This window comes from Ursus arctos, unplaced genomic scaffold (assembly GCF_023065955.2).
Source record: "Ursus arctos isolate Adak ecotype North America unplaced genomic scaffold, UrsArc2.0 scaffold_9, whole genome shotgun sequence".
Classification (NCBI taxonomy): Eukaryota; Metazoa; Chordata; class Mammalia; order Carnivora; family Ursidae; genus Ursus; species Ursus arctos.
Window position 1 is genome coordinate 2,403,452 of NW_026623111.1, and position 23,318 is coordinate 2,426,769.

Genomic DNA, 23,318 nt, shown 5'->3' on the forward strand with positions numbered 1-23,318 from the left:
ATGCGTGGCGTCGGGTAAGTGAGGGAGGGGTGCTTGTCGGCCCCCGTGTCTGTGAAGGGCGAACCCAAGGAAGAAGTAGGAACGCAGCAACGGCTCGGAGGAGGGCAGACGCCCTGGTAACCACCTGGTCGTGTGTGAGGGTTCATTGATGGTGTTTTTCTTAGGATTTCCTGAGGAAGGAATTCAGTGAAGAAAACATTTTATTCTGGCAGGCCTGTGAATACTTTAACCATGTTCCTGCACACGACAAAAAAGAGGTAAGCGTGTTCCTGCCTGGGGTGCGGGGTGGTCTCGCCGTGGGCTAGCGTCTCGTGCACCTTGAGGTCCATGTAAACATGTCCTCGTATGATTTCTAAATGCTTCTTGTTCAGAGTAAGTTTCTCCATATATGTGATATTTAACCTTGCCCGGACACGATGTGCGTGAACGCCGTTGCCGTGAAACGTTTAGCAGCGCGTGTGCTGCCACTCAACTTATCGAAAGGGGAACTTCAGTCCCCAGCCAGCAGAGCCCACAACAATGTCCATCTGTACGGCCTCACTGCACGCACCGGCCGCTAAGCCCCCGCTGGCGCTGGTCCCGGTCCGCGCTGCTGCCCACTCGAGGCTGCCGTCCATGGTCCTCCACCCGCCACAGACGAGGCCTCCTATCTGCTCACCACTCTCCGTGCTGCACGGACCGAGCTCCCCCTTTGCTGAGGCCACGCACGTGAGGCACCGCACACGGGACGGCGCACCTGGGGGCCCCCTGGCCGCAGCCCCTGAGTCCCTGGAACAGTTACGTGGCCCACTGAAAAAATTCAGGGAGGAGCCTATTTGGTGAAAAATTTTGTACTGGCTTGGACTTTTATTTATTTATTCAAGCAAGAAATATTTATTGAGCCCTAAAGAAAACACATCCAGTGCCTGGACCTGTGTCCGGTGTGTGGACTATGGAGGGACTCCAGCAGCACACGTGCACGTGGGGGGCTGTGTCCCATGCGTCCCACTCACACACGTGTCCTTCAGCTTTCCTACAGGGCCCGCGAGATCTTCAGCAAGTTCCTGTGCAGCAAAGCCACCACCCCCGTCAACATCGACAGCCAGGCCCAGCTGGCGGATGACATTCTCAGTGCTCCTCACCCTGACATGTTCAAGGAGCAGCAGCTCCAGGTGACTGTGCCTCAGTTTCCCACAGGGACTCCCCACCAGGGTTCTCCCCTTGCGGGAGAGCGTGCTCGCGAGCCGGCCACCAGACGGAGAGGAGAGATGCCGACGGGTGTGGTGTGGCTGGAAGGAGCCCCGTCCCACCCCCCGGGGTTCTCGGGGAGCAGGCTGTGGTCGGGCGGGCCTGTCTTCGGCTACCTCTCTGTGGCCTCTCCTGCGGCGTCCTTTGTGTGACATCACAGAGGCGTGGCTGTGACGGGCATCACTCCGGGTCTCGCTCTTACGTAACAAAGTAGAGCTTCTCCGGGACCGCGCGCTAGCCCGCTGCTTCGGAGGCTCACCCGCGCTGCCTGTGCCCGCAGATCTTCAACCTGATGAAGTTCGACAGCTACACCCGCTTTCTCAAGTCCCAGCTGTACCAGGAGTGCATCCTGGCCGAGGTGGAAGGCCGCTCGCTCCCCGACGCGCAGCAGGTCCCCAGCAGCCCGGTCTCCAAGCACAGCGTCAGCTCGGAGCACTCCAGCGTATCAACGCCAAAAAAGGTGCCTGCGCTCCGGCCGCGTCCTCTCAGCAAGGGGAGCTGCTCTGTGGGGAGTGAAAGCCGAGGCCTCCGGGACGCAGCCCCCCTGGGACATGCCCTGTGCCCGTGCCTGGGGGTGGGGGCTCTAGCCGTGGCAGAGCTGCCCTGCGGCCGCTGGAGGCAGCAGATGGCTTTATAGCTCTCCTCCACTTCCCTGCTCGGTTCGTGTAACGCTAAAATCATGTTGTGCTAACGTCTCCATTGGATGGCAGCTGAGCGGGAAATCGAAATCAGGAAGATCCCTGAATGAGGAGCTGGGGGACGAGGACAGCGAGAAGAAGCGGAAAGGAGCATTCTTCTCTTGGTCGAGGACCAGGAGCACCGGGCGGTCCCAGAAGAAGAAGGAGCATGGCGACCACGCAAATGGTTCGTGGTGTGCAGATGTGTGGCCGGGAGGCGGCCCGCTCGGGCGCAGGCGGGGTGGCGGGGCCGGGCCGAGAGGGCGCATCTGGGGTGCACAGAGCTCAGCGTGGTGCCCCAGGCGTGGCCCTTTGGGGGCGGGCCAGCCCGCTCCCCCTCAGGCCAGGGTGCCCCACGGGGGTGGGCCTCGCGTCTGGTCCTCTCCTGGCCTCTTGGTAGGAAACTGGGAGGAGAAGAAAACTACAAGTGTCCTGCTCCCTGTGCACCCGGACAGCCTCTCAGTTTCCCAGCTAGGCTTTTTTCTAGGTGTTCGTAGGGCTACGTGAGCCTTTGTCATTTCTTATTATTGTAAATCTGAAAGGTCACCTATTTTAGATATTTTCTCCCTTGGTTTCTTTCTTGGGCGTAGCTCCGAAGATGGTGTGAGAGGGACAGGCTCGTCCTGGGGGGTGGGTCAGAGGGATGAGAGAGCTTTCTGGATAAGGCAGAGAAAGAGCAGTTGACACCAGGCAGGCGTGAGAAAGCATAAGGCAGAAAGGCTTTGGAGGGACTTTCTCCTTGAGAGGTTCTCAAGAAAGGGATTGTTTTCCAGGCCTGTGGTCCCCGAGTTTGAATGGGGCATTTATGGAGAGAGCACAGGCAAGGTGAGAGGCGGGGGCAGCTCCTGGGATGGGGCTGTGCCGTGCCAGGCAGTCTATATAGCATACATTTTATCTCTCCCTCAGAGCCGCCGGCGGACTCAGTCTCTTGTGCCCATTTTACAGACGGCCGTGCCGCTGGGTCGCGCTGTAGGTGGTTAGTGCAGGTGTTCTTTCTACAGGACAGGCGGGCGGACTTGCAGAAGTCGAGCAGTGAGAGACCGCTGGGGGGGCAGGGGCAGTTGCTAGATGGGGCCATGGACCCCTGAGTCCCTGGGAGACAGGAGCAGTTACCTCGTACTGTCTGTCTGCCGGAGCAGGGCCCCAGGAGTCTGGGCTCCCTGTACCGGGCGGATCTTTAGAGAGGCATCCGGTTCCAAGGCACTCCCCAGGGATTCTGACCTGGTTGTCTGAGAATCTGCTGCTTTGGGAGGTGGGCCAGTGGTTCAGAAGGTCAGTGGGACCCAGGGCTGCTGTCTCCTCAGGCATGACTGGTGGCATGACTGGGGAGCCTCTCCTGTGTTCTCAAAGGGCCTCTCTGTCCGTTTTCATCATCTGTAGATTAGCCAAAGATAGCAGTGAGTTCAGGTGGTGGTGGAGAATGGCATGGTTGTCAGCTCATTTGAGGACTTTGTAGGAAGAAGTGAGTTGAGCCGTGGGTAGAGATGCAGTGAGCAGCTAATATTTTCATCTGGGCCCAGAAGACACATGTTGAAATAAAAGCCCCAGATTAACCGAGGGGAGGGGAGGTGCTGCACCAGGAGCGTGGACTTGTGTTTCTGACCTGCTGCTAGCTGCTGGGGGGGCAGGGGCCAGCTGTGGCCAAGGGAGGAGCAGAGCGCGGAGTCTGGCTGTGCCCAGGGCGTGTGCCTGACTGTCCGAGAGGGGAGGCAGTGCCTCGGAAAGACTCCTCTGTGTCCTTTGCTCAGCCTGAAGGGTGGTGTTGGGAGACGTGACAGCAAGTGGGGCTCTGGTATGAGGTGCAGAAAGGTAGAGCTGGTGCTGTTTGGTTTTCTGAGTCACTGTGTTTCCCCATCAAGAGCCCCTGCATGCCAACGGAGGCCTGGGCCGTCGCGAGTCACAGGGTTCCGTGTCCTCCACGGGGAGCCTGGACCTGGTAAGTCACCGCCTCCCTCGTCCCCAGGGTCACAGCTGATTGACGAACTCCACCTCAGTGTTCAGTCACACAGAGCCCACGCCTGCAAAGCCCCATGAACACGTGCATTGGATGTGCAAGCAGGGCCGGCCTAGCGCTCCTGGCCGCGTGACGCGTTTGGCAGATGGGGAGGGCTGCTCCTTGAGTTCCAAAGATACTTCTGGATTTACTGTGGATGTCTCCTTGCCCTCATCCAGTCGCCGTGTTTTGAGCTCCCACTGAGAGCTGACAGGGCCCTGAAGCTAGGTGCCTTGTGTCTGTCTCCGTTCGAATGTCCCACTAAAGCAAGCCTTCCTGTGTTGCGCTTCTGCTAGCGGGGGCCTGGTGGCGGCGGGGGCTCCGCCTCCCCTCGTGCCCTGCCCGCGTGGGCCCGGTCTCCAGTGAGGGGCCTGCTGGCTGTCCGCTGCTGTCTGATACCGGGTTTGGAAACCCTTACTGTTGCCAACAGCCTAGTCACTTGTCGTTGTCAAGCGACAATGTAGCATGTTATTCCTTCTTGGGTTATCCTGTGTCACAGTTAGAGCTGGAGGGGTTTAACCACGTGTCGGTTCGCGGTTCCTGCCCGCCAAACCACCCCAAAACTCTGGCTTAAAACAAAGACCCTTTTATTCTTGCGTCTGCATCCACGGGAAGGGAATAATTGGGCTGTTGTATCATCGGCCTACCACCTACAAACTACGTTTTCCGGAATGCAGTTGGGGTGGCAGAGATTTCCAGACTGTCAGGAGGTAGTGGGGGGGAGCACCCGCCAGGGCAGGTCGTGTGTGAGGAGGACTCTGCGGGGGGCCGGCTGGATGCCGTTGTAACTCACAGTCCACAGAGAGACTGGAGGTCTGCAGCACACACAGGGCCCCGGATGGCCCTTCGGTCCGCGCCCTGCCCACTCAGGAGCCCCCAAATCTGAGTGTGGGTCCTGGTGCTGGGACAAAGCGCTAAATAGCGATTTCCTGTGCCCCTGACTTAGTCGGTGAATAACGCAGATGATCTGATCACAGACACTGCTGTTCCCGAAAGCCTCAGGCCGCAGTGCCCCGGACCCGCTGCCCGCCTCTCCCTGCCCGCCTTTCCCCATCCCGCGGGCGTGTCTCGCTGCTGAGCGCTAAGCAGCCAGGAGGCCTTGGGAGGGGGGCAGGTGAACCTGGGCCACGTCCTCACCCAAGCATTGGGGTCCGAGCATCCTCTGGGCCGAAAGTGCACCCGAGATCTCAGCCTGTCCCTGGCACTGGTGGGGCAGGCTCTCTGTCAGCAGCTGAAGGAGGATTGGGGCCCTGCCCTCCCCACCCTTACCATGCCGAGCATTGAGTAATGTACAGAATTGTCAAGAACAAACCACCCCTGCCCCTCACTGGTTTCTCCTGACCTGATGGCAGGTGTCTACATGGGGGATCTTTATCCCTCAGGGGCATGTTCCTGCCTCTGAGCCCTTGTCCGAGCTGCCCCGCTGCCTCTCCCAGCGCCCCCCTCAGGCCGGCTTGCCCCACTGTCCCTGCCTCTCAGAGAGGCCTCCAGTCCTGGGAGTTCTGGCAGGAGGGGCCAGGAAGGCCAGGAGAAACAGCAGGGGGACCTCCCGGCCTGGGTTGGGCCCCAGGCCCTCTGCCGGCGATCCAGCCTTCCTGGTGGGTCCCCAGTGCCTTGGACCGAGAGGCAGGAGGAGTGGGTTCCACAGAAGGACTCCATCTGCTTCCAGCTCAGGGAGGCCAAGACGTGAGCCCTGCAAACACCATGGGAGGGCCCATCCTGTTCTGAGCACGAAGGCTCATGAAATGGGGGCTTGGAAATGGTTCCATGAGAGACTGGAAGATGAGTCTGAGATGCAGACTCTGTTCTCTCCTGCGTCGCTGTCGAAGACCCAACACCGTCGTGGGCTCTTCGTGTGCGGCACCCCACGTAGATTCATCGCGGCGCTCCTGCACTTACAGAGCTGCGTGCGGCCCCAGGGGAGGGCTGTGCTGGCTCCTGAGGCCCATGCAAGCCCCCCAGAGCCCTTCTCCGGGCGCCCTGCGCACCTGCCTCTAACACTTGTCTCCCGGCTCCGCAGTCGGAAGCCTGCAGGCCCTCAGTGCCCGAGCGAGACAAGGCCGCCAAGCACTGCTGCGTCCAGCTCCCTGACGGGACGTCCTGCATGGTAGTCGTCAAGGCGGGGCTGTCCATCAAAGAGGTCCTGACCGGGCTCTGCGAGCGACACGGCATCAACGGGGCTGCCGTGGACCTCTTCCTGGTGGGCGGGGACAAGGTATGGAGCTGTGTGGACCCGTGGGGCCCTTCCCCTGCCCGTGGGCGGGGGTGGGGGGAATGGTGGGTCTGTTCGGTCAACTAAACCCGCCCAGTCAGCTGAGGCTGTGGCCTGGGTGAGGCCCTCAGGCTGACGGCTCTGCCGCTGGAGCCCCGCCCCCTGCAGGAGCCCTCGGCCTGCTCAGGTAGCCGCTCCTTGGCTCGCGCAGCCGTGCATCCCACGGGGTCGGGGGGCGTGAGGGGCGCGCTCAGCCCGCTCTGACGTTGCCCCCGCTCTCTTCCTGCAAAGCCTCTGGTGCTGCATCAAGACAGTAGCATCTTGGAGTCTCGGGACCTGCGGCTAGAAAAGCGAACTTTGTTTCGGTACGAAAAACGCTCCCGATGTTTCCTGACGTCTTCGGGCCACGCGGCTGTCTCTGGGGACGTCCTTGAGAGCCCTGCACGCTGGGCTGGGAAAGGAAGGCTGACGCCCCCTTCATGAGCCGGGGGGGGGGGGGCGGTGGGCAGCGGCTGCAGGCAGCCCCCGAGGACCCACGGGGCCAAGGGGACACTCTCTGTCCCGCGTCACGGCCGTTGTAGGGCCGCACCCAGGGGTGTTCAGGTGGGACCGCAGAGTGCGGGCCATCTGCTGGGGGGGCCCGCTCTCTGCCGGGTGTGACAGCCCACTGGAAACCTTCGGGAAACCCCCCACCCCCTGTGGCTTCCTTCTCATGCTGAAGGTGCTCCACAGCCACAGCCTGGGGCTGACCCGTGACCCCACGGTACTGCCACACTGTTGTGCCCTCACGGAGAGCAGCTGAGGATGTATTTGCAGCAACTGTGTTCCTGTGTCTCCCCTCCAACCAGGCTGGATCTGGTTCCAATTAACCGGTCCGTGGGACTCAAGGCCAAGCCCACCAAGCCCGTCACAGAAGTGCTGCGGCCCGTGGTGGCCAAGTATGGCCTGCACCTGAACGAGCTGGTGGCCAGGCTGGTGAGTGACGTGGGGGCCCCGTGAATGTGCTCCCCGCACAGACAGTCTGGCTCAGTGGCTGCTGGGCTCTGGTGCTCCGCGGCCGGGGCCGTGCAGAAGCAGAGGCCACGAGGCCCTGGTGGGAGGATTACACCCAGTCATTCCTAGCGGGCTCTGGGTGATCTTGGAGATGTTGGTTTTGGTCCAGAGAAACCAAAAGGATAAACACAGTAGTAAAAACCCCTGGAACACCCCTGCCCTTTGCAGATGTGCTCTGGAGGCCGAGTGCGGGGGGCACTGGGGCGTCCTGCGTGTGAGCACCTGCCGGACTCCTGCTGGCGGCCTCGGGCGTGCGCTCTCCCTGACACCTCCCAAGTCCCGTCTGTCCTGCCAGATTCGAGGCTCCGTCATTTCCAAGCAGGGCCCCTGGGGTAGAAGGTGATGGGTGAGAGCGGACCGCACTTGGGGACAAAGACGCCAGTGTGAAACAGGGCAGAGTCCCGCGTCCCTGTGCGCAGAGGGGGTTTGTGGGGGACGCCCTGGTTGGCAAGCCCGCGTCCCCGAGACCTGGTCTGTGCTGATGGAAGCACACTCCAGTCCTCGGCTGTGAGACGTGGTGATGAACGACACGGCGTTGCCTTGTGTTCTTTCTTCAGAAAATAAACTTTGTCAGAGCTATGATTTCAAGTACCTTTAGGATTTTTTTTTTTTGAGAGAGAGAGTACGTTTGAGTGGGGAGGGAGGGGTGAGGGAGAGGGAGAATCTCCAGCAGACTCTCAGCTGAGCAGGGAGCCCCACGCGGGGCCCGATCCCTCGACCTGGGATCACGACCTGAGCGGAATTGAAGAGTTAGATGCTTAACCAACTGAGCCCTGCAGGCGCCCCACAAGTATTTTTAGGTTCCCAGATATCCTGAGGGTAGCCTGAAGCCCCTTCCCCAGCTCAGCAGGGAGGGCCACTGGCCGAGGCCAGAACGGCTGGTTGGAGAGGGACGTGGCTTGCGAGCCCTGCTCTTACTCTATTGGGATTCTGAGCTAGCGCTTCACCCCTCTGTGCCTCAGTCTCCCTATCTGTAAACTGGGTGAGTCTTGGGAGCATGCCCTGGGCTTGTTCCGGGTGAGCTGCGTTCTGGCTGCCAAGACCCTCACTGGGAAGAGTGTGTCTGCTGCCTTGGGGCTCCGGCCACGGAGAATTCTTGCGGAGTGGGTCATGACACATGTGGCTTTTTCGATGAATGGCGCCCACCTGGGCCAGGAGAGTGGAGAGCAGGGCAGCCCCATGAGCTGGTGCTCCATTTCCTCGTGGCTGGCGCTGGGAACTGGCGGTCACTCTCTGACGTGACGTCTGATCACTTTTATTGTTCTCCCGACTGACGGAACCGAGGGAGCTGAACTGCAAGTTCAGGGTTCTTTGTCTAAGCAGTCGGCAGGGGAGGCGTTCTGCTTTCATCCCTCACCGTCCAGCTGCATCGGGGTTGGGGGGGGGGTTCACGTGCACCTCATCCAGGATGTGAGCTGTGTGCACACTCATGCCAACTTGACGTGATATTTGAAACATCGGATCTGTGGACTGAGAGGTCTGCAGTGTTCACAAGCGTTCCTTCCCCCCGGGTCTCGGATTCCACGAAGTGTAGACCAGCAGCTGTCACATGAGTGACAGCAGCCCTGTCCCGTAGGCCAGCCAGTGCTCGGAAGCCGTGTTCTCCGTGGCAGGAGCGTGTGGCCAGCCTCAGGTCGGTCCCCTGCGTGTTGGCTGGGCAAGTGTGGAGTGCCCTCTGAGGCAGCCCTGCCGAGGTGATAGGACCTGGGGTCACCTGGCGTGTGACCCCATCATACCTGGGGTGGTCTTCCTATCAGCAGCGGGGCCGCACACAGCTGCCCCAGGCACCCATCTGAGTGAGTGACTCAGTGCACCGTCTCTGCCTCTAGAGTGGAGAGAAGGAGCCCCTGGACCTGGGGGCCCCCATATCGAGTCTGGACGGGCAGCGGGTCATCTTGGAGGAGAAGGAACCCTCCAGAGGAAAAGGTAAGCGGGGCCCTGAGGCTTCCCCTGGTCCCCCTGGCCTGCTGGGGTCCCCTTTGCTCTGCCTTCTGAAAGCCCCCAGCCCCGCTACCCCAGTGGTCTCGTTTAGGGTCTTACAGGGACTGGCGACCCCCTGCCATGGCAGAACTCAATCCCACCTGGGCGTCGGAGGGGCCCAGCCTGGTCCAGTCCTGACCGGACCGGAGGCAGTGGGGCCAGGAGCATAAGGGCCTCGCTCGGGGATCTGCCCGCCTGCTCACAAGCAGGGTGTGTCCTCTTGGCTGTCAGAAGAGGTGACAGACGTGCTTGACCTCCATAGGACTGCCGAATTCCAGCGCTCCCTGCGTCCAGGGCTTTGGCCAGAGAGGGCTGCCTCCGGGGAGGCCTCACGGTGCCGTGCACGAGGGACACAGGCCCCACAGGAGATGGGGCAGTGGCCTGGGCCATCTGCGGCCCCACTGTTGCTTGTGTGCGGTGGGATCGGGAGGTTTTCAGAGCCCTTTCCCTCTAATGCCTCTGCCATGGCAGGCCTGCCCTGGGGATGCGGGGGTGCCCGTGGCCGGTGCCCGACCTCGGGGCCAGCAGTCAGTCCCCACTCTCACCCTCGTTTTCCTCCTCAGAGCACACAGCCCCCTCCCAGGCGGAGGGCACCCCCGTGTCTCTGGGGAGGGCTTTCTGGAACCGCCTGCTGAGTACTGGAGCGAGGACATACTCTGCAAGGGGCCGCTGGGTGTAGCTTCAGCGGCTGCTTCCCTTTCCTGGGCTTCCACCCAGCGAGGGCTCAGCAGTGTAGCTGGGCTCACTTGCCTCTGTCCCCCCGGAAGCCCTCCGTGCTCCAGTTTCTGCCCCTCTCCCCCTTCTTGCAGAGGAGACATCTCCCTGGGCCGGGTGGGGTGAGTGGCGCGAGCAGGGCGTGGGCCTCCCACAGGGTCTGGCAAGGTCAGACCTTCCGGCCTGTCTGTGCACAGGGGAGTGTGATGGGGGCGCTGCAGGCAGAAGTCACCGCGGGGCTGTAAAGCTGGGGACAGGCAGGAACGCGGTTAGTCCTCTAGTGGATTCCGGGCCAGAGGAGTGGCCTTTGTCCCTCTGGTGCCGGCAGAGGCCAGCCTGCCGTCCTGATGTGGGGTGACGGCCAGATTTGAAAACATGTCGTAAGTGTGAGACTCTGTGCTGTCTAAAGACTAGTCACACCAAACAGTACCTGAAACGAGCTTTCCTTTTGCCACGCACGAGTCCCAGTGACTGCGGGGGGACCCGCTTGCCTCCCGCGCCCGTCTTCACACGATGAGCGTCTCCTGCCCCAGATGCGGCGGGTGGGAGAGGGTGGTCTTTATCCCTTTGTCCTGCACCAGGGGTTTGGCCTCCATGTGCGCATTTAACATAGGATGTCTCCTACCTTCTCTGTAACTTTCTCTAGAACTTTCTCAAATGGTGAAAGGGTGGTTGTGTTTGAACGTTCGGGTGGACTTGCAGTTGGCTGTGGTTATAAAGCGTGTTTCATTGTGTTTAGTATCCACAGAGAAACAGAAGAGTGCACCTGCCAAACAGAATATAGCTGTGAATTCCAGTTCCAGAAATCACTCGGCTACGGTAATTCCCCTGCCCTTGTCCGCATGGTTCCCTCGCTGCTGGCACTGCTCTGCGGCGGGCCGGGCCCTCACACTCCTCCGTGTGACTCCCACTGTGCCCAGCGGCTGTGTGCTCGGGGCGGCCGTTCCCGCACCCCTGTTCCCCGCCTGGTGCCTGGCTCCCCCTAACCGTGGGCTGGCTGTTCCCCTGCATCGGGGGGGTGGCGCCTCATGCTCGTGCTCTTTCCTTGTGACCTTTATCACTGTGATTGGTTTTTCCGCAAGGCGCGTAAAGTCTGTGTCCATGCGGTCTGTATTTCGGGGGGTGCTTTTTGTTTCTAACTGATGGATTGTGTGTTGTCATGTGTCTGACGTGTAAGCAGAACTTTGACTTTCCTTCTAATGCAGGGAGAGGAGAGAACACTAGGCAAGTCTAATTCTATTAAAATAAAAGGAGAAAATGGAAAAAATGCTAGGGATCCCCGGCTTTCAAAGAGAGAAGAATCTATTGCAAAGATTGGGAAAAAAAAAAATCAGAAAATTAATTTGGACGAAGCAGAGGGTATGTGTACTTTTTACAACTTCCGCGTTTTCTAGTGAATGCGATGTCAGTTTTCCAGGGCCATCCTTAGGACTTCCTCTGAGCCACCGACATCAGAAGAGCGCGATCTCTGTCACACTGAGCATGCGCCTCGCCCCGGGTCAGTCTGTGGCCGCCGTGACTCTTCCCAGTTGTCAGACTGAGCTTCGGGCCCCTTAGGGGCCAGGGAGTGCCCTCGAGGGGGGCAGCAAGGGGTCCCCAAGGGTCTGCCTGTGCCCTCCTCTCCCCAGCTCGTACGAAGGCTCAGTGTCAGGGGGCCCATGTCAGGGTCACTAGCAGGGGGGCCAGGCGAGGAGGCAACGGCCAGGAGAGCCCTGGACTTGCTGACCTTGCCGGCCAGAGGCCCCGAGAAAGGTCTGTGCCTTAGCCCGCTGGCCGGACGCCCTGCACTCCCTGGGCCTGCAGGGGAGAGGGAGGGTGGTCTCAGAGACCCAGGAGAGGTGATCTCTTACGGAAACTTCTTTTTCTTCTGAAAGCTTCTAATGGCGGAATCAAAACTAACAGCTGTTACTGGGACCTGAACTGGGATCCAGGGAATGCTTCCTAGGTCGCGGGGCCCACAACTAGCTCCCCGTGAAGGCCAACCCGAGCCCATTCACCCCATCCTTTGGCAGAAGTAAGACATAAGCCTGCTCCCGGCCGAGAGCCACTAAGATTTGAGATTTTAAAGTCCTTGTCATTTTTCAAAAACTAAGAGTTTTATTTAAATGCTAGAGAAAGCTCAGCTTAGACTCCTACTTTGAACAGTGAAGTCCAGTTACAGCTGGCGGTCAGCCCAGGTAAGGAACAGGAGCTCTGGGGGAGCGAGCAAGGAGGCTGGAGGCAGAGGTGGGAGAGAGAGTGGGGGCCCCTGCCAGGACCACGCTCTGCCAGGAGGCAGTGACCCCTCTTGGGGGACTGTGGGCTTGCTTATGCCTCAGGTGGCCTCCCCTCAGCATCAGAAGGGAGCCGGGATGTGGGTGAAGGGTTTCTGAGTGTGCTCAGAAACCCCGGGCCGGAATGTGGACGACGGACATGCCTCTCGAACTGTCCTCACACAGCTGTGTCCAGTCAGGGGTTTTGGTCTATTCGAGTCTGGACTTGACACAACTGAATTCTCAGGGTGGAGCCTTCCTGCAGCTCTGGGGGCAGAGAGGGTGCCGGATGGAGGCGCCTGGGGGGCCGGAGCCTGTAGGTCCCGGGCAGTGGGACAGCCCCCAATCGGGCTTCTAGACGGTGAACTTGTTGGGGTGCAGGCCTGGGCGTGAAGCTCTAAAGCTTGGTTCCTGTGGGGTTTTTTCCACTAGAGTTTTTTGAGCTCATTTCCAAAGCTCAGAGCAACAGAGCAGATGACCAGCGCGGGTTGCTGAGGAAGGAGGACCTGGTGCTGCCCGAGTTCCTGCGCTTACCGCCCGGCCCCGTGGAGCTCGCCCTGCCCTCGCCCACCGCCACCAAGAGCTTCGGCAAGAGAAGCTTGACCAGCAATGGCAAGGAGAAGGCTCCCCGGCCCCCAGAGTGCTGGGGGCCCTCCCGAGACTGCCGTGAGAACCCCACGACAAGCCCCGCGACGAGCCCCGCGACGAGCCCCGCGACGAGCCCCAGCTCAGCCGACAGCCCGCCGTTCAGTGCCCCTCAGACCCCCTCGCCCCACGCCCAGGAAGCCGAGACCGGGGGCGTCCAGACCATGGAGGGCGAGCGCGTGGCCGACCTGACGCTCATGGGGGAGGGGGACATCAGCAGCCCCAACAGCACTTTACTGCCGCCCACCCCCACCCCGCAGGACGCGGCTGGACCTCCGAGACCAGGTACCTCCAGGTTTGAGCCCCCTGCACACCTTTGACCCTCTGCTCCTCCTCTGTCCACCTGGCGTTATCCACTCCGTTTCCAATAAAAACAGAAACAGCTATGGTAAGTCCCCCTCTACCTAGAATCCTCGCTCTAACGAGGTTCCAGTGTGACCTTTGCTGTCCTACTTCCTGTGGGCCGCCTCTGCCTTTTCTAAAACGAGCGCCTCTCGGGGCGCCAGCACGGGTCACAGGCCACAGAGGGGCTCGGGGTGAGTGTGCCGGGCCCGGGCGGTGCTCTGGGCGGGGTGCTGTGTGGGAGCGGTGTCTGCACCTGCACGGACAGCCGCACTCCTCTGCCATTCTCTTCCTCGCCCCCGTGTCCCGCCTCCCAGCAAGACCCGGGGAGTTTCGAAAATGGATGTGCTATTCTTAAAATTTGGATAGCTAGCATTTTTTGTGTTGTAGTCTCAAGACTGAAAAAACCCAGCATTTGTCTTGAGCAACCGGGAAAGCCCCACGTGATGTGGGACAGGGAGCGTGCTCTTTGACCCTGGGTCCTCCGCAGGGAGGGCTGCACACGCCTGCCTGGCCACGGCAGACCACAGGGGGGTCTGGCCCCATGTGGGCCGGGCCGTGGCTCAGTTCCCACGCCAGAGGAAGTCCTTGGGGCTCCCTGGCCTGAAATAGGCTGAGGCGTTCCTGCAGACGGATGCTCGGGTTAGTGGGTGTGGAGCTGAACAGTCCTGCCGTCCCAGAGCCTCAGACGCCCGGGCCTGAGGCGGGGCTCCCAGCTTTCCAGGAGCAGTTCTGTCCTGCTCCGAACCATGATGTGTGTGCCTGCATCCCCCCCCCGCCCCCCACCCCCCGTCCCTGGGCTGTAGACAAGGAGCCTTTTCAGTGGACACTTTGACGGAGCTGCTGGTGGCTGTCCTTTTTCTGTGTGTGCTCGGGGATGCGCGGACCCTGACGTCACACGTGTGGTCGGCCGTTGGGGTGACACCAGTGCCTCCCTTGGCTCGGGCTGGCCCAGGATGCTGATAGCAGTCCAAGTGTGCCCCAGGACCGGGGGCCGGGGAAGCATTTGTTGCGGTGTGTTCTGTACATATGTCCACATCTGGGCACTCTGGGGACATGTGCCACGTGGGCAGGCTCCCCCGGTGCCTTTCCGCTGAGACCGCACACGGACGCCAAGCCGGGAGGAGCCGTGGTCTCTACGCGTCGCGCGCTCGCGCACTGCACGGCGTCTGACTTTCTTTTCTGCTCTCGTTTGTAGACACCTGTGTGCAGGATCCCCTGTGTTCCGAGTCTGTGTTCTTCCAAGAGTAATAAACTCTGGATCTTGCCATCGGACTGGTTTAAAGCTCTCTTCTTTTTCTTTTGAAAGTTTCTTTCCACTTTCACTGGGTTTGTCTTAGTGTAGCGACTTGTGGAGATCTGCCATTCACTCAAGAGGTGTCCCTGAGCACCTCACGCGTACCCACAGACACAGCCGTGCAACGGTGAGCAGTGCGAGGGGGGCTGTTTGTAGACCACAGGCGGCCCCTCGGGGCAGCAACGGGAAGGTGCGGCACACGCTCGGGCCACACACAGGCCCTCTTCTCCTGAGAGCGCTGATGGCCTTCATGGTCAGACCTCCCCTGTCTGCCGTCCCCTCCAGGGGAGAAAAGTCTGGGCGTCGGGTGGTGCTCAGGGAGGCTGCACGGCTGAGATCCGCGGTCCATTCCTCCGAACCTGGAGCCCGCAGGGCTGGCCAGCCCTGGGTGGGGCTGTGCGCTCCAAGGTTGGCCTGGCTGTCTGGCCTGCGCGGGTCCCCCACTGCGGGCTGCTTTCCCACCGAGCGACCACCAGAAAGTGCAGCCACACTGGGCTTGTCCCCCGGGGACTATCACAGCAGCTGTGCACTGCTGTCTCTGACCTGTTGGGCCGGAGGGCGGTTGGCGCCAGACGTGCAGGAACGCGGCTCCTGCCCGCACCCTGGCCGGCTCCTCCTGGCTGACCGGTCCCACGGCCAGCACGCGTGCCCCCGCCCCTGGCTCTGTCTGGGCCGAGACGGAGGGGCTCTGGCCACAGGCCGGGGGAGCGGGCGGGCCCTGAGGAGCCGTGAAGGTCTGTGACCCACGTGTGTCTTCTTGGAGCTGACAAGCCCATCTGCTGGGAAGGGCCTGGGCTTGAGCTTCCTTTTGGGCAATGCACTCGGGCCCCTCTTGGCGAGGACCGGCAGCCTGGGGCCTCTGAGTTAGGCTCTTCGTGGGCTCTCCGTGTGGGAGGACCCCTGGCCCCATAAGCCTTGTGTCAGGCACCCCCACGTCGCAACGAAAGGGGAGCTGCCTCTGAGACTCGTCCGTCGAGTGGGGGAAGAGCAGCCCTCACACCCCTGGGCCTCCGAAGGGCACCAAGCACTGCATTTTATTTCTCAGGGTTTAGAAGGCAGGTCTCACCCACAGTTACTCTCACCCATTCTAGGCAATTGCTGTGACGTGTTTCTTAGCAACGCGGTGGTCACTGTGGATCGGTTCAGGGTGAAGACGCAGGGCGCTGAGGCCCCTGGGCCCTCGGGCTCCGCAGCTCGTAGCCACGTCCAGGCTGTGAAGCCAGTCGGGCAGGTGCCCGCAGCGGGCCCCCAGGTGACCGGGGTGGGGGGTGTCCTCCTGAGGATCACGCCGCCCGCCCGCCCTGGCCCGCAATCCCCAGCGCCCACATACCAGGAGGCGCGTTGGCACCTTGCATGGCCAGAGCACAGAGGTATTGGGAAGGACGTGGGACCGAGAAGTGAGTCCAGTGCAGAGGGCCCGGTCCATAGATAGTTACCCTGAAAATGAATCTTGTGGTTGCTGTGACCCTAATTCCTGGCTATTTCCTTCATTGTCATCTGTTTGGCTTCCAAAGACACCCCTGAGTTCGTGGGCACTCTCTGGCCCTGGGAAGGACCAGCTGGGAAGGTGTGTGTCCCCGGGTCCCTGCAGAGCCAGAGACCAATTCCGAGTGGGGGTCCTACACAGCCCGAGCCCAGGGTGGTGCTGGCCTCTGCACGGCGTGAGAAGATGCCTGTGTGCACGTACTCAGGGTGTAGGAGTTACGTCCCACAGGGCACCTGCTTCCTAGGGAGCAGAGCATATCTGTTGAGCTGGGTGTTTGGTGAGGGTGTCTGGAGCGGCCAGGGAGCCTGCAGTGCAGACCGGTGGCCCCTGGAGCCCCTGCCTCAGCCTGACCCAATACTTGTGTGGTGTTGGACCCAAGGCTGGGCTTCATGCGTGAGTAGAGGGTCAGTGGCCAGGAACCCCAGGGTGTAGGGCTTGACCGTGTGAGATTCGGGAGAGCTCTTTGCAAGGGGACATCTGGAGCCCTTTCCCAAAGGTCTGGGTTTAGAGAACTCTCTCCTCGACTGCCCCTCTGTCTGAGCAATGGATGGGCCAGAGAGGGCCCCGCCCCCCATCCCCCTACCCCCGCCCTCACCCCCACCCCTCAGCAGGCGCAAGCAGCTTGGGAAGAGCCCAGCTTTCCTCACTGCTGTGTGGCTATACTGGCGTTAGGGCAGTGGGTCAGGGGCTTGGCTAACCCCCTTCCAGCCCTTTCAGGAGGCAAGGCCCCTGGGGACCCCACTAGCCAGCTGCCTTAACAGCTGTGGGGTCCCTCAGTGACTACACGGGCACAGCTGCACCCCTCCCGGGAAGGGGTCCCCGCACAGCCATTCCAGCCCAGGGTCTGAGGGGGGGGCTCGGGTGCGAAGGATGCTGCTCCCTGGCTGGGGCAGAAGTTGTCTCCACTTGGAAACCCCGTCCAGCTGTCAGTGTCCAGGGTGCCCAAAGGCACACCCAGTTCCCAGAGTGGCAGCTCTTGGGAACCCACCGCTCACTTCCTAGCAGACACCTTTAACTCTTGGTCTCCTCACACAGCCCACCCAGTGGGGGTCACGGAGGCCTAGTAATGTGGTTTCCATGGGAATGCAACTGGAGAGTTAACCAGAGGCCACGGCCTTGACCTTGGCAGTGAAGGCAGCCAGACCCCGTGCCTTTGGTGTGGCTGCAAATCCCAGGAGCCCGTCTGCACCTGGCTGCTCAGTGGTCAGCCCCCCTCCTCCCTCCCCTTCCCCCAGCCACAGCCCTGGTGTGTCACCCCTGCTCAGCCCCAGATGACGTGGACACCCTTCCTTACTGCAGCTATGTCCACGACAGTAGCCATAGGGAGGCCTCCGGGGACAGCCGTGCAGGTGTCCCCAGCCCCGGGCCCCACCTCCTATTCCCATGTCCCTCCCCACATCTGCACGCATCCCTTCGGATGTCTGTATCTGCAGCAGAGGTCCAGCCCCTCCATCTGGGTGGCCGAGGGATTCCCACGCTGAGCACCCCTGCCTTCCGGAGGCAGATGGCCCAGTCCTCCCCAGTACAAACCACGGCGGGCCCAGGAGTGGCCAGCTTTCTCAGGGACACGTCGGCGCTAGAGGCCTGCCACCGGTTTCAGGACTGAAAGTTGTTGGCAGCCAGCCCTCGGCCTGGGGCCTCGCCAGAACCCCTCCTTTCCAGCAGGGCACGTCTGGTGCTCTGGCCCTGCTCTGGCTGAATGGACCTGAGCAGACCTTCTCCAGCTAGATACCTGGCCGGAAGCCTCCACAGGCTTCCCGGGGCTGACAGCACTGGCCCGGCCCCCTCCCCAGACCCCCAGCACTGGCCATGACAACTCCATCCTCCCAGCGGCCAGGGTCGCCGGCCCTGTGTCTCCTGCTGCGCGGCCGTGCTCCGGGCCCCGCTGTCCCTGCATTGGTCTGCTCTCCCTGACTCCTGGGTCTGAGTGGAACCCACAGGCTCCCATGGTCCACAGCGTGACCTACCCCCACCTCTGCTATCCCCTGCTGTCCTGGACCCCAGCTACCAGTGCCCACTCGGGGCCAGCACTGCTAGGGATCCTGCCTGCAGCCCCTCCCCAGGGCCACCCTCTCCATGCCTGCACCCGGTGTGGCCCTGGGACTGCCCAGTCCCCATTCTCCCTGAAGATGTCCCCTCCCCTCATTGCGTGCTGCCATTTGCTGTGGTCCAGGCACCCAATAGGTGCTCAGTACAGATGTGCTGAGTGAAGAGCTTTAATTGGGTAACACCCCCCCCCATGTCCAGACATAGTCCAGTGGGCCTGGGGATCCACGTGGAGGGGTCCCTTGTGCATTTCATGGGCTGGAACCAGGGCATTGGTTGGGGCTGTCCCTGCTCTTTCCCATGGGGACCAAGTCAGCCTCTGTGAAAGCGGGTGGAATGGGGTACCCGGGGCCAGCAGAGGTCTTGGGAGGGCCTGGAAGGACCAGGGGCCAAGGGCAGACCCTGGGGTCTCTTCCCTGGTCCCTGCTCCTCCCCCCAAATTTTCTAATTCAGCGGTGCCTACCTCTGCTTGTGCTGTGGGAGCTTCTAAGGGGCAGCTGGGAGGCTTCACAGAGATGTCAGGACAGCTGGGGGGCACCCTGGATCCAGCCCCCAGATGATGCATGGGGGCCGACATCACAGCAAAGCAGCTGGAGGCCAGGGAGGGTTCCTCTGGGTCGGGAAGGGCCGTGGGCAGCTGGAGTTGGATCCTGAAGGAGAGCTTGGAGGTGGCCAAGGGGTCAGGCCATGCCCCTGGCCCTGACCCTGCCAGTGTAGCCCTGTCCCACCCTGTCCCTGAGAGGAGGGTCCTGGCTCTGTTGTCACATTCTCCCGATGTGGATCCTTGGCGGCCAAAGCAGAGCCGGCCCTTAGCACAGAGAATGCTAGTGGACAAAGGAAGGGGTGGCCCAGGGAGGAATGGACCAGAACAGCTGGCGAGGGGCAGCAGGGGCTCCCAGGGCTCCAGACTGCAGTCATGCTCTGGGATGGTCTGGGCGCAGGGTCCGCGGTGCCCCAGGAAAAGGAAGGGTCAGCAGAGCCGCCCAAGTGGGCAGGAGACAAAGGTTCTGGCTCCAGCATCATGTCTGTGTGGGTGAGGGACCCGGGACAGAGGATGGCCACCCCTGGAGCCTGGCTGGCCGGGGAACGCTGGTGAGAGCTCTGGGAGGCTAGGCGGGAGCTGCTCTGGGGCAGGCCCTGGCCCAGGGGCTGTGACACACGCCTGTTGCACAGGGCTGGGTCCTGCCACTGAGTCACAGGCCTGGGCTGCCACTTACTCAGGAGAGCAAGTCTGAGCAGGGCAGGCAGGAAGGGCCCAGGCTGCGGCCAGCCCTCTGTGACGCTCACGTCCTTGGCCCATGGACCCACCCGCTGCCCCGTCTCCAGAAGGCATCGTTCCTCCCCACCCTGAGCCCAGAGCTGCCTGGGCGGGGGCGGGAGGGGGCTGCCGTGGCCCAGGCCTGTCCACTCCCTACAGCTCTCTGTCTTCCCCGGGGCCCGTCTGCGGCTGGACGGGAGAAGGCTGGGCTCCTGAACCTGGGTGGGGTCACAGGTCCTTTAACGCTCCAGACACATGCTGGTTAAGGGGGCCAATCCCTGCCTTTCTGCACGCCCCAAGTCTCAGGCGGAGGCCAGTCCCCCCCATCATGTCTGGGCCCTGCAGCCTGGCACTGGGGCCATGGGGACCCAGTGACAAGCAGGGGATGGAGTGGAGCCCCGCCAGCCCTAGCAGAGCAGCTGCTAAAACGCCTGAAGGGCTGTGCTGTGTGGACCCTCGGACCTCCAGAGGGCAGCCTCTTCGGGACCTCCGCCGCGTGGCTCCGCCCCCGCTGGACCTGCCTGAATGGGACAGGCCCCGAGCAGCCCCGCTGTGGGGCAGGGGGTGACCCTGCAGGCCAGGTGCCCTCCTGCCACCTCCTTGAGTTGCTACTGAGCGGTCGGGCCGGACGCCATCAGAGAGGGTGCCCGCCTCCGCCGGCAGGCCCGGACTTACCCCAGGGAGGCCGCGTGGAGGTGTGTCCAGAGGCGCTGGGTGCGGCGGGGTCGGGGGACTTTTGAGGCCACAGAGCAGCTGGGAAGCCCAGACTCCTGACCTCTGTGGTCATCCCCACTTTTGCTTGTAGGCCTGGGAACCAGGGAGGGATCTGTCTTCCCCTCCACCAGCAAGGCTGGGGAAACTGAGGCCCAGGGACAGGTAGTCAGTGGAGCAGGACCTGGTGTCCCTGGGGGCTGCACTCCTCCTCCGGCCTGTCAGCTGTGGGCTCAGGGCTCCGCTTGTCCCCCACGGGCACCTGAGGGTCCTCAGTCCCAGGATCACCAAGGACGTGCCTAAGATAGGACAGGGCTCCCGCCCACCCTTGGCCAGACCAGGGCCCCAGAGTCCTGCCTGCAGAATCCACCCTGGGGTGAGCCAGGGAGCTCAGGAAGGGAGCTGAGGCCCAGGGTGCGGCCGAGCACACAGCATCCCCACCCCGAGCTGGTCCCTGGGGACTCCATCTGGAAGACACCTTTCTGCCCTCCAGGGGCCCTGCTGGGACACATGACAGGGCAGGGACCCACCCCAGGGTCTACAAGCTTCCCAGGTAGTTTACGGCAGCCCAGAGGGGTCAGGGGAGTGGAGGGATGGGGAGCTTGGAGCCAGATGCCCAGCTGACCACCGAATGGCCTATAAGAGGGGCAGGTGGCGGGGCACTTGGCCTTGAGGTGTGTGTGACGGGGAAGGAAGGTGTCGAGGGGTGCCCGCAACCTGGAGGAGATGCTGGGAAAGACTCGGAGTTTGTGAGGGTGAAGACGTGGCCCGAGGCAGCAGTCAGGAAGACAAGTAGGTGGTCAGGATGGGAGGGCCTGGGGGTGAGGGGAGCCAGAAGCCAGGCTTGGGCCCCGGCCCCACTCCGGCCTTCGAGCCACGGCCTGCGGAGAAGGCCCGCAGCGAGGTCTGCGGTAGACGCCTGAATGCCCGGGGAGGGGCCTTCCCCTGAGGGCCTGCCCCTTGGCCTAAGACTGAGCCGTGCACACAGCCCCGCCAGGAGGAAGCAGGCTAGGGTGGGTTGGGGACCTCAGCGGGTGGCTGAACTCTGTTCCTGAGCCAGCGTGGGGAAATGGGGGTCACGGGAAAGCCTGACGGGCATGGGTGACCCCACCCAGGGCCCCTACCTTTGCTCTCTCCCCTTGCACCCACCTCTGTGACTCGTGCCCGAAGCCCCTTTGGCTGGCCCCCCCTCACTGTGAGGCACCTCTGTGAGGGCTCCCCTCTGTTCTGGGTGACCCTGGGGCAATGAGGGTCTGGGGGCTTTTGCTTCATGGAGCTGCAGGTCAGCGCTCTGAAAACAGCTGTGTTGGGGGGCAGACCGGCCCAGGGCACCGAGGTCATGGATCACCTGTGTCTGTATGACGAGGGTGGGGTGCTTGCAGGGCTGCAGAGCCCAGGGCAGGGCAGACGGTGACAGTCTCTCTCTTCTCCTTGTGACAGGAGGCGGGGCCAGAGGCAGCCAGGGCCTCCCGGTCAACACCATCATCGATGTGGACTGTGTCGCAGGCATGGCCCCCGGGCGGGGCAGCAGCGTCCCCAGGGTGCAGACAGGCACCCAGAGGTCTCGGGCCAGTGGGGCCCTGACATCAGACGTCCCTAGCCTGAGTCCTGTCGCAGGTGGGCCCGCCAAGCCCAAGGCCAGCCCACACCACGCCACCTTCGTCTGAGGCCGCCTGAAGCCCCGCCCCCACCAGCTGTCCCTCCTGACCCTACATGGGCGCTGCCCCACCTGGACACGTGTGGACGCCCGTGATCTCGTGGGGACAGCCCCAAGTCATCTTGAGGGCCTTGGAGGGGCCACCTTGGCCACCCTGGCTTCCGGAGCCAAACCAGGAGAGGGCAGGGTGGCCCGGCCTCGGACACTCACCACAGCTGGCTCCGAGGGCTCCTCGGACCCTGTCTCCTCCTGCCTCCAGCCTTCCCTCAATAAATCAACTTTGGGGACCCCCCGAGTGTCAGCCTCGTGCTGGGTGCTGGGGCACAGACCCTGCCCTCAGGGAGCATATCAGGAGAGGGGTCGGGGAGGCGACGGCTCCCGGTCCTGAGGTCAAGGATGGGCAAAGAGAAGGAAGACAGTCTCGTGGGGCTCAGGCTGTGGTGCCCTGGAGGGTGAGAGGACGTGGCCACATGGGCTTCGTGCTGTGCCCGACAAGTCAGTGCAGGGCCCTCGGGGGCGGGGGTGGCTGCCGGGGGGGCAGGTCTCGGCCGGGAGGCCGAGAGCCACGCTGCGCCCTGTGCTCTCCTGCCCGGGCTCCAGGGTGCTGCAGGCCCTGTGCGTGGCCTCATTTAGACGGTGCTGTGGCAGGGCTTGTCCGTCTGTCCGTCCGTGGAGGGGCCCTCGCTGAGGCCCTGGTGGTGTCGGGCCCCGAGGCTGTGCAGAGTGTGGTCACAGAGCGCCGGAGCCTCGTCAGGAGGGCACGTGGCCAGCCAGGCCGTGGGGGCAGGGCCGCTGTGGGCTGTTGGCCGAAGCAGGTCCAGGTGGCCAGCGATCCAGTTCGTCTTGGTGGAGCCCCAACATCAAGCAGCTGAGCGGTGAGGGACCCTGCACCCCTCTCTCCGCAGAGCTGCTGGGAAGGGCCCAACCTTTGAGGACTCGGCAAGGCCACTGGGGTGATTCTGGAATCTCCTAGGGAGCAGTGCTCTGGGAGGGGCCCATCACCCACTGTGCCCAGCACCCATCATGTCCCTGGCACCCACTGTGCTTCCCTCCCTGGACCTGAGGCTCATGTCCCCCAAAACCCACACCCCCCGATGCTCGTGCCCTTGGACCCTGCACCCACCACGCACCTCCCCATCCCCCCACCCAGCATACTACCACGTCTGCTCCTGACGCTCATGCCCCCCAACCTTGCACCCACGACCCACCAAGCTGGGTGCCCCCTCAGTTTCCACTTTCCCTCCTTTTGCGCAAATGACAGAACGGGGGCCCAGAGAGAGTGGTTTGGGGGTACACGGTGAGGTGGCCTTAGTGCCAGGGGTCCCTCGAGCAGAGTGAGGGCCAGCCCTCGTCTTCTGCCCCCGTGGGCAGCTGAGCTGACGCTGGGGGAACCTGTGCTCAGAAATTGCAGAAGAGCTTCCCCTGGCAGCTCGGCCCGCGGCCCCCAGGCACGCTTTCAGGGCTCGTGGGGGTGGGGCAGACCTACTGCAATTGTGTCCAAGGGGCTGTGCCCCCACCCCAGGTCCCAGATGGAGAGAGCAAGGTACATGCAGACCTGGGCAGGACCCCACGCCAGGTTTCTGTGGCCCTTGGTGGGCCCGGGTGCCTGGCTGGGGCTCTTCTGAGGACCAGCCAGGGCTTGCGATGGGGTGTGGGCAGCCCCGGCCAGAGGCAGGGACAGCACATGTCATCCAAGTGTGAGAGGGGAAGCCCAGGGCTGAGGGAGTCTGGGGGTGGGAAGGCTTCCTAGAGGAGGTGTCCAAGGGGG

General features: G+C 62.4%; 1 protein-coding gene across 2 annotated transcripts in view; it reads left to right on the forward strand.

The window, feature by feature from the left end:
• The window catches only part of RGS12 (regulator of G protein signaling 12), an 89,840-nt gene extending 67,854 nt beyond the window's left edge, over positions 1-21,986 (forward strand). The window contains exons 6-18 of one of the 2 annotated variants that reach the window (XM_044379383.3): positions 165-257; positions 1,008-1,151; positions 1,508-1,687; positions 1,938-2,091; positions 3,764-3,840; positions 5,918-6,112; positions 6,401-6,474; positions 6,958-7,084; positions 8,992-9,088; positions 10,596-10,675; positions 11,062-11,215; positions 12,541-13,038; positions 21,334-21,986. In XM_044379383.3, coding sequence (XP_044235318.3) covers positions 165-257; positions 1,008-1,151; positions 1,508-1,687; positions 1,938-2,091; positions 3,764-3,840; positions 5,918-6,112; positions 6,401-6,474; positions 6,958-7,084; positions 8,992-9,088; positions 10,596-10,675; positions 11,062-11,215; positions 12,541-13,038; positions 21,334-21,560 — 2,100 coding nt within the window. In that variant the 3' untranslated portion in view covers positions 21,561-21,986. Of the gene's footprint in view, positions 1-164; positions 258-1,007; positions 1,152-1,507; positions 1,688-1,937; positions 2,092-3,763; positions 3,841-5,917; positions 6,113-6,400; positions 6,475-6,957; positions 7,085-8,991; positions 9,089-10,595; positions 10,676-11,061; positions 11,216-12,540; positions 14,371-21,333 lie in introns of those variants that run through there. The other variant, XM_048211929.2, reaches the window with a different exon arrangement.
• The last annotated feature ends 1,332 nt before the right edge of the window (positions 21,987-23,318 follow it).